The 13,623-nt window shown below is 32.9% G+C and overlaps 1 protein-coding gene and 2 non-coding genes across 3 annotated transcripts; 1 reads left to right on the forward strand and 2 right to left on the reverse strand.

Annotated features, from left to right (window-relative positions):
• The first annotated feature begins 10,283 nt into the window (after positions 1-10,283).
• Positions 10,284-12,037, forward strand: EXPA6 (expansin A6). Its single transcript, XM_089630261.1, has 3 exons — positions 10,284-10,520; positions 10,620-10,938; positions 11,314-12,037. Exons 1-3 carry the CDS (start codon positions 10,370-10,372, stop codon positions 11,621-11,623), a joined length of 780 nt encoding a protein of 259 aa, XP_089486387.1. The 5' UTR covers positions 10,284-10,369; the 3' UTR covers positions 11,624-12,037.
• A 1,135-nt stretch (positions 12,038-13,172) lies between these two features.
• TRNAK-UUU (transfer RNA lysine (anticodon UUU)) lies at positions 13,173-13,245 on the reverse strand. The gene has a single exon. It is a non-coding gene; the product is annotated as a tRNA-Lys (tRNA).
• A 97-nt stretch (positions 13,246-13,342) lies between these two features.
• Positions 13,343-13,415, reverse strand: TRNAK-UUU (transfer RNA lysine (anticodon UUU)). The gene has a single exon. It is a non-coding gene; the product is annotated as a tRNA-Lys (tRNA).
• Between the last annotated feature and the right edge of the window lie 208 nt (positions 13,416-13,623).

A 13,623-nucleotide genomic window follows, 5' to 3' on the forward strand; every position in this document is an offset into this window, starting at 1 on the left:
CATGACCTTTGAGTCTTTGATATATAATACAAAAAGGTAACAATTAAAATTATATATAAGGGGAAAAAAAGGTACAATGTTAATCGTAGTGTAATTTTTTGTCGTAGTTGCACAACTACTTTAAATACCACTACATTTTAAACAATATTAAGTCCATCCATTTTTTCGATGCGTAATTTTTAGCATGTGTATTTAAGATGGTGACTCTTCTTTGCGTTTAATATATCTTAGATCAGATCTCAATATTTTAGAGGTACTCATTTGAGTTTTTTAGACTCCAAAATTATATCAAACAATAAACATCATGAAATTTGATCTCAAAATCAACTAACAACAAAAAACAAAAATAATAATCCACAACAAAAGAATATTATCGACAAGGATTGTAGTGGAAGCATACAATAACCAAATATTTGGTGGGTCAAATTGACTTCGTCCACTTTGCCAATTTTAATATTCCCAAATTCGCATGAGACATCCTTCTTGATTTATGCTTATCCTCACTCTATCAGTTACCTCTCATACACAATCCAAGCCTCTCTCTCTCTCTCTCTCTCTCTCTCTCTCTCATACACAATCCAACTTTGTCAATTATATACATGTCCACGTTATCCAATTGGGATGTTTATATCCAAGTCCATGTGGCAAATACCGTTTTGTGACTTCAAAAGAACACTTTCGATTTGGCTCTATTCATGTTCATTTATTGCTCAACATATAAAAAATATGGAAATTTTTTTATAAAACAGATCAAAACTGATTTTCGGTTACCTTTTTTGAAGATACATGCTCGTCATGGATGAATCTAAACTTAGTATATAGTCTATTCCATTTGATGTAATGTAGGCATAAATCGGTGGAAATTGGCATTATTATCAATATCTATGATTTGCATTACTCATCGATTTCGTATTTTACTTTAAAACAAATATATGATTCATGAAGTCGTAATAGCTGTTAGCCTGTTAGAATATATGGTCAACAATGTTTAATTTTTTGGAAGAAATCGATGTCATGACTCATGGGCTACAATGGCAGTATATTAACGGCGTATACTAATACACACATATGCCAACCTAATAAACTGTCACGTTAGTTATACATTAATACAAAAATGACCAACAACCCCTTTTTTTTCTTTTTTTTTTTTTGTACTTATTTTACGTTTACACAAATGATATATTGTAGTTATTTATGTAAGTTGCTGATGAAAGCTAATATTGTCTTCGTGCTCCAATACTTATAGTTACTAAATAAATTTATCATAATGGCCATTGGTCACCGATTCATACTTACGGCTTTATGAAAATAAACAAAAAATTACTTAAATGGATAAACGAATCGATCTACATTTGAAATGTAGTGCCACGTCAGAATATACAACAAATTTATGTTTGAATAGTTGAACCAAATTTTTAAACCAATTCAAATTATTATATATTTAAGTCAGTATTTGGATAATAATATATCATCAGTGTTAAGGTTATTTATTACTTAGTGTTAAGGTTATTTTGCCACTCCTTACTGTAAAGGTGACCATATGGGATCCTGTTTCCCGTATTATTAGTACCATATGAGAAATGAGAAAAAACCATATTAAGAAATGTGGTATCAGGACTTTTGTCTCGGAATCATCCGGGAAATGGGACAGAATTAGGATCCCCGTTTAGTACCATTTAGTACCATATTTTTTAAATTGTATTTTTTTAATTGAAAATATATGAATTTTTTTTATTTATTTTTAAATGCATTCATGATTAAAATAAAATGAAAAAAATAAATATGGAAAATATGGGAATCTCGGAACCGCGAAATATGGTACCGGGAATTCCCGGTACCGTGGAAAATGGTTACGCGATTTCCCGGTACCATTTTTTACGGTTCCGGGAGTCCCATTTCCCGCAAAATATGGGACGGGACCAGGAGATCCCATTTTCCGGGTTCCATATGGCCAACTTTACTCTTTAGGCGTTTCTAGTTAGAATCGAGCGTTATCCCATTTATTTTTAACTAATCATAAATGTCCAAACGAGTATCATTTTGTTGCTCAATTGTTTACGGGTCGTTGCTGGTGTTAATTCAATACATTTCCTTTTTTTCTTTTTCTTTTTTTTTTAGGAAACGTGGGCGGCACCTAATTCAATACATTTCCATTGGCTTGATAAATCGTTTTGAAAAACTGGATATTAGTTGTAATAAATCGGATAAGTAAATTTTTTCTTTAGAGTCTGGTTATTCACCCAATATTTTAAAATTAAAAAATTCAGTTTCACTTATAAACTGCCAAAATTGAATTGAATCGATCAAATTTCACCCTTAGTCCTTACTAGTGTTACTTACCTTTCCGATATTAATGGATTGGAGGACGGCGTGAGGAAAAAAATATATATATAGAAAAACATGACGTGACGTGAATATCTAAGGAAGTTATGGTTAAAGCTGACTATATAGGATATCACATGGAACCCGATTTCTCGTATTATTGATATCGTCCTTAAAATAGAAAACAATTATATTATAAAAATGGTACATGGATTTTGGTCCTTGTACCATCAGGGAAGTATGACGGAATTGAGATCCTCATTTAGCTCCATTTAGTATTGTTTTAGTATTTTTTTTAAGTCGTAATTATTTGTTACTCATGTAATAAGTTACTTTAAAATATAAGTAAAAAAAATTAAAAGAAAATAAAAATATGAAATTTTCCTTTAAAATGTTTCAGGATTTTTCGTTACCATTTTTTAAGGTTTTTTTAGTCATGTTTCTCGCAAAATACGGAACGGAATCCAAAAAATTAATTTTCGTGTTTTACAATTTTAGTTACGATGGTACTTTGAAAAAAAGAACCTATAATTAAATCAAATATTATCTGTCGCAAGCAACCCAGTACCAACTAATTAATTTTAATCTGTTCAAATAAGGAAAAAGAAAATACTAAATAATTATGATGACTGTTTAAATGTGAGCTTTATATATAGGTACTGCAAATTAAATTGCAGCAGGGTCCAAATAAAAGCCGTTTGGTACTATTTCTTGTTATTGTTAATCTCCTCAAATAAATGTGTCACCTATATGGTCATGTAGTTAGTTTAATCCTTATCAATAGTGTGTGACACCGCGTATGAATGATTACCCACGAAACTTGATGGAAGAAATACTATATCATAACACTTATAGCCATTTATTGCTATAAGTACTAACTAGCTAGCTTTTAATAACAGTTTGGTAAAACAGGTTTCTTTCCACTTTGGTTTAGTTATAGTAGCATTGCTATACCTATTATTAGTTAAATAATACCAAAAAATTATTATTTGGTTTTTTAAGCTTTGTCACGCATCATTTGAAAAAAAATGATCTGTGTCCATTCATCCTAAGCATTTGGACATCTAATTTGTCAATATTTTATAAAAAGAATTCCCCAATTTTTATGGAGTGGAACATTTTATAGGTACTATAATTTATTTTCTATAAAAAAAGTTGGGATGAAATCTTTTTCCATATTTTTTTAAAGCAATTACTTTTTAATGTTATATCAATGAATTTATTTGAAATGTTTTTGTAGTTATGCAAAAATTTGAAAATAGTTGACAAAAGTTGAAAATTAGAGTAAATAAAATATGAGTAAGTGTTTAGATATATATAAGTATGAATAAATAATTAAAAATAATATGAATAACATCGTAAATTTTATTAAATAAAAATATAAAAGATATAAATGAGAAATACAAAGTGTCACGTAAAAAATATAAAATACAAAATTTAAATTTAAAATGCAAATTTTCAAATGAAGGAGAGGATGTGTTGTGTGAGGATGATATTTTGTTTTTTAAACTTTGTAGATGTGCATTTGAGAGGGAAATGAGTGAATTTGAGAGAGAGATGAGAGATGTATGAATAAATAAGTGCTGATGGGATGTATGTATAATGCAAAAAAAAAATTGGATTAAAATTTATTGTTTTTTAATTTTTTACGAAAGGTAATAAAATGAACAAATAATTTTGTCCATTGGATCTCCGACATTTATAAATTTAATGGTTAATAATATTAGAGAAAAATTAATATGAAAAGTTAGACATTCAAATTGATATGAAATCCATCCAAATTTTATAATTGATATGTGATCCAATAAACTTTTTCAATAAATTATTTTGGAATCTAGAATGTCCAAATTTCAAGGGTAAAAATTTGGACGTTGTTTTTCTTTCTGAATGCACATAACTGATGTCGGTACACTTAGATCGAGTGAACACTATTTTATGTGAGGGCTCTTAAGGTTATGTGAGCATACGACTTCAATCATTAACTTTATAGAAGATGTCTTTATTACTGAATTTTTAGCGATTTCCTCGCAATTTGTTGTTTAACTGATTCATGTCATCATTTGCACAACATAAGAATGAAAGAGTAAAAAATAATATTACAATCCTCTTCTATGTTAAGAATGACGATTGTGATGCTTGGAAAATGTCTTGAGCTCCGACGACGAAAAAGTGAATAATAGTATTATGTTTGAAATCGTAGCAAAAGTATTCATTCATAAACCTTAAAAGAAATAGACTTAAAAAGTGTGAATAACGGGGAGGTGACGGATCTCAAGTCGCCTTGAGTAACTTGGTTGTGAGTTAAATATTCATAAATCCTTTGAGTATCGCCTTAATAAGTAACTTGGTTATGAGGTAACTATTCATAAGCTCTTTGAGCGTCGCCTTAATAAGTAACTTGGTTGTCAAATAACTATTCCAAAACACTCTGAGTGCGAGGAATTCAACCCTTGGAGTTGTTACGCATGAGATCATCAAGCGTACAGTTTGATGACTTGTGGATAAGTAGTTTTCTTAGATTATCGGCCCCTCCCAATCGTGACTCAATGAAGGGAATTCAATCCATTGGAAAACTGCTTAAGAACAGCCTGGTCTCCGAATATTATTTAAATTATATATAATCTTATATTTTTAAATAAAAAATATAGCCTAAGTTTATGCTTAACTCTTACATATATCATATACGCTTTATCTTAGTTTGAGCTATTTTATTAATTTTTAGATAATTGATCTCAAATTTTAATATAGACGATCTAAATTAGTCATATATCTAGCACTTCAAGGAAAAAACGCCTTTATGCTATAGAGATTGTTGCTAATATTTTTTTCCCCTGTCTTCTCATGTATAATATGCAAATAGATAGTCAATTGTGCAACGGTTTCCACACGGGTGCGCTTCATTAGAAAATTTATAAATATTTAACTTATGAAAATATGACGGTGTTATACAACGATGTTTGTTACGTAAGTCTAAATAATCAGGTGCAAACTCATCCATGTATTTTCTTGCCGGTAAAAAAACCTACATTTTTTTTTCTCTTTACAATTTTAATTGGATTTTTACATGGCTTTATGATGTCAGATTAATTAATGTTTCTAATTTTTATAGAGATATATGAGCCGTTGGATTTGAATCCGCGACCTCACTTTAAAAGGAATGTGTAATAACTACTAGATTGAGCTAGGAATACTTTTTGTCTGATGAATTCAAAATATTAATATCATTTAATTCAATTTAGCTTTGACAATTTAAAAAAAAAAAAAATAGTTGTAATCTTATATTTATCACTACCACATAATCAATCATATTGAATTTTTAACTACAACTTAAAATTAATAGATTTGAAATTTAATATAAAAGACCTTTTATATTTAGTAGTTATTCATAAACTCTCGTGCATGAGAGTATGAGAGTTCTCTTCACAGACACATGATGTTAACTAGGTACTTAAGGGTAGCTTTGACCATGTGTAGCTTATTTGCCAGATATGTGAATCAATATATTAGTTTTACTTAAAAGACTATAAATTAGTACCCCTTAATTTCATTGGTATGTTAATATTAGTCCCCTTAATTTGATTTCTATGAATTTATTGCCAAACTGATAATATAGTTGTTTTGTGCGCACGTACAGCCATATAAATGCATTTCCACCGCACTCATTGAACCGCACCCAGTTTGTTAGGCGGCTACTGATCGTTAGTATGTTGTCACTACTATACATTAGTTTTTGTATTTCTATACTTTATAGGATAAATAGCTAGTCAATATCAAGAATGTTGAAAATTGCATTATGTTCAAAGCAAAACGTCAAATACACATGGTATGTTGGAAGAAAAGACAATAATGTACGTTTCGGCCTATATGTATAAATTTTAATTTCTTCAGTTATATGTTATATAGAGTAATTAGTAATAAGACGGGCTTTAGGCGGAGCTAATTAACATAAAGCTAATGTTAACCCCCTAATTCTATTTTGATTTTTCATTACAATTTTTTTCGCTACGTATAAGCATGAAGCACGCAAAACTATATAACAAAAGTTTATTAATCTTGTTCATCCGTAAAGTATAAAAAAGGGAATATTTTAACTTTTCATCATAATAATAATTATTATATATATATATATATATATATATATATATATATGCATTGATATTATAGTATGTATGCAAGATCTGAAACTAAATCTTATGAAATGACCGGATATTCACAATTATATTTTTCAAGTGAATAAAAATGGTGGTCAATAACTTTCCGGGACATATATGGTGGTAATTATTAAGTTTTTTTTTTTTTTTTTGAATCACGTAATTATTAAGCTGGTGCATCGAGCTCTTCTTTTATTTAAGTTGGCGATTCCTCGAGACAAAGAGCTAGAAAACATCCGGACATTGAGGCCCATGTGGACTATGATTTTATTTTTATTTTTCTTTCGATTATTCATCAAAATTTGACTTTGCAGATGCAGCAAGGCAACAATAAAAGAAAATTAGAATTAAATATTTATAAAATAATACAGGTAATAATAATGAAGGGTCACATGGGTGGAGTGAGACGCACGCCCTAATGATCAGATATAATGATGGAAACGCTAATCAGAGGCTGGTCCGTCGTAATCGCCCCACCGCCGGCATGCAACTACTATACGTAATTACGTATACTTTATTATTATTATCATCATCAAATAACATATGGCCTATTGGACTCTTTGACACATATTTAAGATTGCTCATTGGATCGCATTCATTCAAAATATTGGTTTCTTGATGGAAGTATTTTATATATAAAAAAAAGCGGTATATACTATATATACGATTATAATTAATTAATTTGAAGAATAATTCAGGTTTCTCTAAAATTTACAAAACAAACGAAAGTTTCATAAAATTTTGAATTTCAAGTTTCAATTATTTTCCCTACATATATAAATTTATATACATGGTAAGTATTTTATATAAATGTGTAAATTAAGTTTTTTTAAATAATATAATTTTTTTTTACTATTTTCTATTAAAAAAAAACTTAAATTTAAGTTATTTTAAAAACATTTAAAATCATAGTTATTTTTTATCAATTAATTTTTCATTGGAATTTTGTATAATTTCTTTCTATAAAAATTAATAATTATTAAAACGGATTCGATAAAATCTGAGCAACACGCCGTGATTGCATAAACTGTTTATTTTCCTAATGATATACACCATATTTAATCTAATGGATTTATTATCTTAAATGTAAATGTATTTATGTATAGATATGCTGAGTTAGTTTGTTGTGCCATAGACTACGAATTAGGCTATTTTATCTTTCTCCGGCGAAATTTAGGTAACTGATATCAATAAATATTATTTGACAAGTCATGTATATCTTGGAGATTTGAAAGATTAGTGAAGAGGATCTCTGGAGGTGGCACAGTGGCACTAAATTAATACAAATTTTTTACACCATCCTATATGCTATGTTTTTACACCATTTGAGATATACATAACTTTTTCATGGGCACCTTTTCCATTTTTAATATGGTTTGCAAAGCTTACCAGATCACTTTTATTTTACGGCTATCTTGTTGTGACGAATAATCCGGAGTCCAATCATGCAACTTAAAGCACCCAGAGATATCTGATGTAAGGAAATTAGGTGTGTGGACAAAGTTAATCAAATTATATAAAGAAAGCGGTGAACAATGGTGATCATTGAGCTCCCTGGTCATTCATTTGTCCCGAAGAACTTTTCAAGTATGGGAAACATAGCGAGTGTGAACGTTTTAAATTAATGTCAAACTCAAAGCTACTCATTAATGAAGTTTTTTTTTTTTTTTTTTTTTTTTTTTTTTTTAAATAAAAGAAATTTGCATTGGTACAGAAATAGAAAGTTGATCGTTCAGACATAGCTCGTTATTATCTTGACATTTTAAAACTTATAGAAAGTTAGAAACTAGTTAAGGTGTTCAAAATGAGAAGGAAAAAAAAATGAAAAAGAAAAAAAGAAAAGAAGGAGTCACATATTTTTCTTTGGTATTAGGCCACATTTAAGCAAGAAGCAACCAAATATGGAAAGAGGAAAACCCCCAATATCATATTTTCTAGACTTATATTTACATGAGTGCGCATTACTAATTAAACGCGTTTATTATTTATTTTTTTCTATTTTTATTCATCTGAAATATAGCAATATCCCCCTACCAAAATCTGGATTTTGTCTAGTTTTCCCATTGAGTATTGAGTATGAGTTTTTATTTGTATTTATTTATTATCTGTTTGGGTGAGCAATGCCCGAAAAATTGCAGAAGCTGCCAATCTTGCACTACTTTTGATATGAATAGTTTGGTATGTCCATCACAAAGTACAAAGCTTCCACTTGTAACTAGAGAGAAATAATACGGAGCTATTATGTAATATGTAGTACAAAATTATGCAAAACAAGAAGTAAAATCTACCCCAAGAAATAATATCAAGAAAGTTTGAAATTTGAGTGGTCATAATCATCATTATCGATCTTTCTCACATTTTTTTTCTTCCCAAGATAAAATTGGTATCCAATGCGACTATAGGTTTACAACATCTCATTCTAAGTAAATAATTAAAAATAAAAAGACTGCGAGACAGCTATACGCTTTTTAACTAAACGCAGAAAGTGAATTACAGCAGGTAAGTAAGTAATATTCCATGCATGCATGAGAGAAATCCGACTGGATTAGAAAAATTGTTTAGTAAAAGTGTAAAACAAAACAAAACAAAAAATTATGATTATTAATATAAAAATGATCATATCTCATAAGTTTAGCCATATGTTATTTTCATATACTGAATTTCTAAATGCATAACTATCATATTTGATAAATGTGTTTATTATTAGATTATCCGGCCGTTATGTTTTTTATTGATGCTAAAAACTTATCATTTAATTAAAATTTTAGTCGACTACTTCCATGTAATAGAGTAACAATAAAAAGGTAATTAAAAAAATATGATATATTTGAAAACATTAACTACAGCTCAAGACATAAGAATGATAATTTTCCAATAATAAAAAAAAAAAAAAAAAAACTTGGCTCTTCTTTAGGGCTCACAGACTGTAGCTGTGGTAATGTGTAGTGGTGTTTATGTACGCGCGCGTGGCTCGAGAGCGCATGGCTAGTGGGCCCACTTGTAGGCCGCTATAAGGCCCACCGAGTTATATGGGCCGATAATCGCGGGCATCAGATGGGTCCCACCTAGCCCCACGAAATCTAACGCAAACCCTACTTGATAATCTCCGATCTCAGCCGTTTATCTCGTCTCACCTTACGTCTGCCAGATCGATTTGTTATTTTATTACGTTTTTACCCCCTGGTATTTCTTTTATGATGTCACCTAACCTCAGCATGTGGCTTCAAAGGGGCGTTTACGTCCAATTACTCCCACCACTGAAGCGAAACCGCGTTACGGATATTCCCTCTTTAATTGTCTTTACCTCTGAATCTCATTTTCTTTCCTTTTCTTATTTACCGTTTTATTTTATCTTTTTTCGGTTTCAGTAGGGCGAATCATGTGCGTTTTTAAAGGCCTTTTCCAAAATGACAACCCAAAAACGAGTATTGGGTTGTGTTATGCAACGAAACAAACAAATGAAAGAAAAGAAAACGACAAAATTTTCCTAAGGCCATTAATACATTGTACCAAATTTAGTATATATTAATAAAAAAGAAAGGTAAGCAGAAAAATTGGGTCCTCTCCTCTCTAATCCAACCCAGAAATGAATCAGATCCCTTCCGGCCCATTAATCTGGGAGATTAACGGCAAGCGGGTCCCACATAAAATACCTTATCCGTACAAACACCAAGACAAATTGGAGGGTAAATTAAACGCGCGAAAGCTAAACGAAATAAAGTGAGGGGAGAGAGAGAGAGAGAAAACGAAACTTTACAAAGTCCCGAAACTACCCCTGGATCTTAGGTGACGCTCCACAATAAGTAGAGGCAACAACAATCAGCAAAGTCTCCAAAACCCTTCATTCATCTCAGCACTCACTCACTCTCACTCAACTGAAAAAAATACTCTCAACAATGTCGGTCCTGAAATCGGCACTGGTGTGCTCTCTCCTCTCAGCAATGGTCCTTCTAACCGAGGCCAGAATCCCCGGAGTGTACGGCGGCGGGACCTGGCAGACGGCCCACGCCACCTTCTACGGCGGCTCCGACGCCTCGGGCACAATGGGTAAGCAAAACGCAAAAAAAAAATAAATAAAAAAATAAAATAAAAACGACACTAAAAAGTAACGAATGTCGTTTATTGATCATTGATTAATTCACACAGGTGGTGCTTGTGGGTACGGGAACCTGTACAGCCAGGGGTACGGAGTGAACACGGCGGCGCTGAGCACGGCGCTGTTCAACAGCGGGCTGAGCTGCGGGGCGTGCTTCGAGCTGAAGTGCGCCGACGATCCACGGTGGTGCCACCCTGGCAGCCCTTCGATCCTTATCACGGCGACCAACTTCTGTCCCCCAAACTTCGCTCTCCCCAGCGACAATGGCGGCTGGTGCAACCCTCCCCGGCCCCACTTTGATCTCGCCATGCCCATGTTCCTCAAGCTCGCCCAGTACCGCGCCGGCATTGTCCCCGTCTCCTTCCGCCGGTAAAATTACCAAACTACCCTTCTCTAGGTTAAATCTTAAATCTTGGAATTCTAGGTATTTCTCTTCCAATCGTGATGCTAGCTTTATGTTTTATAGATTATTAGTTTTAAAAACATCTTTTTATTTTATATATGTATTCCAAGAATTTACTAGTATAATGACAGTTGAAAATGTGTTTAGTTGGACATTTTATCCCTATATGTGGTATTCGGGTTAGCCAGTGAGACACGGTACCTTTAGCTTTAGTTTTAGGCCAAGTTCATTTCTAGAGCGGCATAGGGGAACCAGAGAATTAATACTGTTTGACTTGTTGACTGTGGGTGTCCAATGAGACGCTGACGCGTGTCGTTGCGGTGATGAATAATTTATGGCAGGGTTGCGTGCCGGAAGCGGGGGGGAGTGCGGTTCACGATAAACGGGTTCCGGTACTTCAACCTGGTGCTGATCACCAACGTGGCGGGTGCAGGGGATATCGTGAGGGCGAGCGTGAAGGGCACGAAGACTGGGTGGATGAGCCTGAGCCGCAACTGGGGCCAGAACTGGCAGTCCAACGCCGTCCTCTCCGGCCAGTCTCTCTCCTTCCGAGTCACCGGCAGCGACCGACGCACCTCCACTTCCTGGAACATCGTCCCTTCCAACTGGCAGTTCGGTCAGACCTTCACCGGAAAGAACTTCAGGGTCTGACCTTCTTTCACTCACATTCCACACAAGACACCCCGCTTTCCCGCCATCTTTCTTTTTTTTTTATTAATTGTAACCTTGTTGGTTCGGTGGAGGTGAAACTGGGTTTTGTTTTGACGTTTTTATTGGTGGGTTTGTTTTACCTTTTTTTATTTTTATTTTTAATGTTGGGTTTGTGAAGTGGTGAGTGAGTGTAATTGTACTAAAAAAGTGAGAGTGAGAGATGTTGTTTTAGTAGAGGGTGGTGGTGGTAGTGTTGCTGTAGGCTGAAGCGGCTGCACAAAAAGTGTTGTAAGCCCGCAGCCTAAGATATTATATTTATATATATATATGGTATACTTTTAGTAGTTAAATTTTAGTGTATGATCTTTTACATTACTATGATATATGATGACTTTTGCGGAAACCGCTTTCCTAGTTTTGGTGTGGATGCTATTTTTTTTTTTATTTTTTTTTTATGTATTAGTCGTAGAAGTTTTGAAAAAATGTGATCTGGTCAAAGGCTGTCTTTGAATTTACGTATGGATCCGTGTCATCACAAGAAGAACTCATTGGAAATATCAGCCCAGCCCAAGAGAGGAGACTTTTACCGCCAGGTTTTTCTCCCATTTCTTGGATAAACCTCCAAGATAATCTCGGGTGTTTCATTTTGCTTCTTCCATTTCGTCGATAATCTCGAATTAGGAATAGATTTGTACTACTGATCTATTTATAGTTATAGAACTGTATGTTTCGAGCGTAATAGAAAGATTTGTACTGCGGATTTGTTTGTAGAACTGTATGTGTTGAGCGTAATTTCACAAGCCTTTTAGAAGCTCATATTGCATACTTGCCGTAGTCATATACGCATAGTAGTAGTTAAGCCACTTTGGGTTTTTTTTTTTTTTTTTTTTTTTTTTTTTTTATAGCCTATATTTAGAATTTTTCTTTTTGGGTATTTCAAATTAGAACCCGGGAATTTCTTTTCAATTTTGTCTTAGCTGCTAGATTTTGTCGACTCGGATCATGCTCGTTTCCGTTCGTTGGAGCTCTTTTGACACGGCCTCGTAATCGTAAACTTCACTCTTCGTCTTCGTTAAAGTGTTTTGCGCAGAATCAAATCAGGGTAAATCAACAGTGTCGATTAAATGTTTAAAATAAAAATTCACATGTGTAGCGAAAACTAATCAGGACTGTGAGTTGATTTGAAAAACCGTAGTGTCCACAAAGGAACAAAGGTTCATTGGTATTATTGTCAATTTGTTCCTGTACTAATCTTGGAAGTATGCCAGGCTGGATCTTTGACCGAGGAACATATCTCCAACTTATTTCAAGCTTCCCCCATTTTCTTCAGTTCACACCGATAGAATACTAAGCAACTATAACATGGTTCAAAATTTAAACAGAAAACCTGATAAAAAAAATTTAAAAAAAAATGTAAAATTGCTGTACATGGTTTTTGTAAAGAACTTTTCTTGGCTTCCAAATGGCATTAAACCCAAATTTTCTCTGCCTTCCTAACTTGTCGCTTGATTTCTGTTTTGCTGACCTTCTAAAAATAGAAGACTATGATCGCCGTCTGTGGGAATCGAACCCACGACCACGTGGTTAAAAGCCACGCGCTCTACCGGCTGAGCTAAGACGGCTTTTAATAGACAGTTTCATTTATGAGTTTAACATACACGGGAACTGTAGAAGGTCAAAAATGTAGCTAAGCAGTATATTAGTAAAAATAAATTCAGACGCCGTCTGTGGGAATCGAACCCACGACCACGTGGTTAAAAGCCACGCGCTCTACCGGCTGAGCTAAGACGGCTACGTGACAAACTATTGCTATTTTCCTATTTTTACATTTGTAGAATTGGAGGTAGCAAACGCTAATCAAATAACTTGAAAATTGCACGTAATATCAAATATCAATAGAAATATTTATACTTCACATATATATATATATATATACACACACATATATATATAAATTATTTATACTTATAATGCGAAAACGAAGTGGCGATATACTTATA

Source organism: Urtica dioica, chromosome 11 (assembly GCF_054948205.1).
Source record: "Urtica dioica subsp. dioica isolate 48M chromosome 11, U.dioica_male_clone48M_v1_H2, whole genome shotgun sequence".
NCBI classification, from domain to species: Eukaryota; Viridiplantae; Streptophyta; class Magnoliopsida; order Rosales; family Urticaceae; genus Urtica; species Urtica dioica.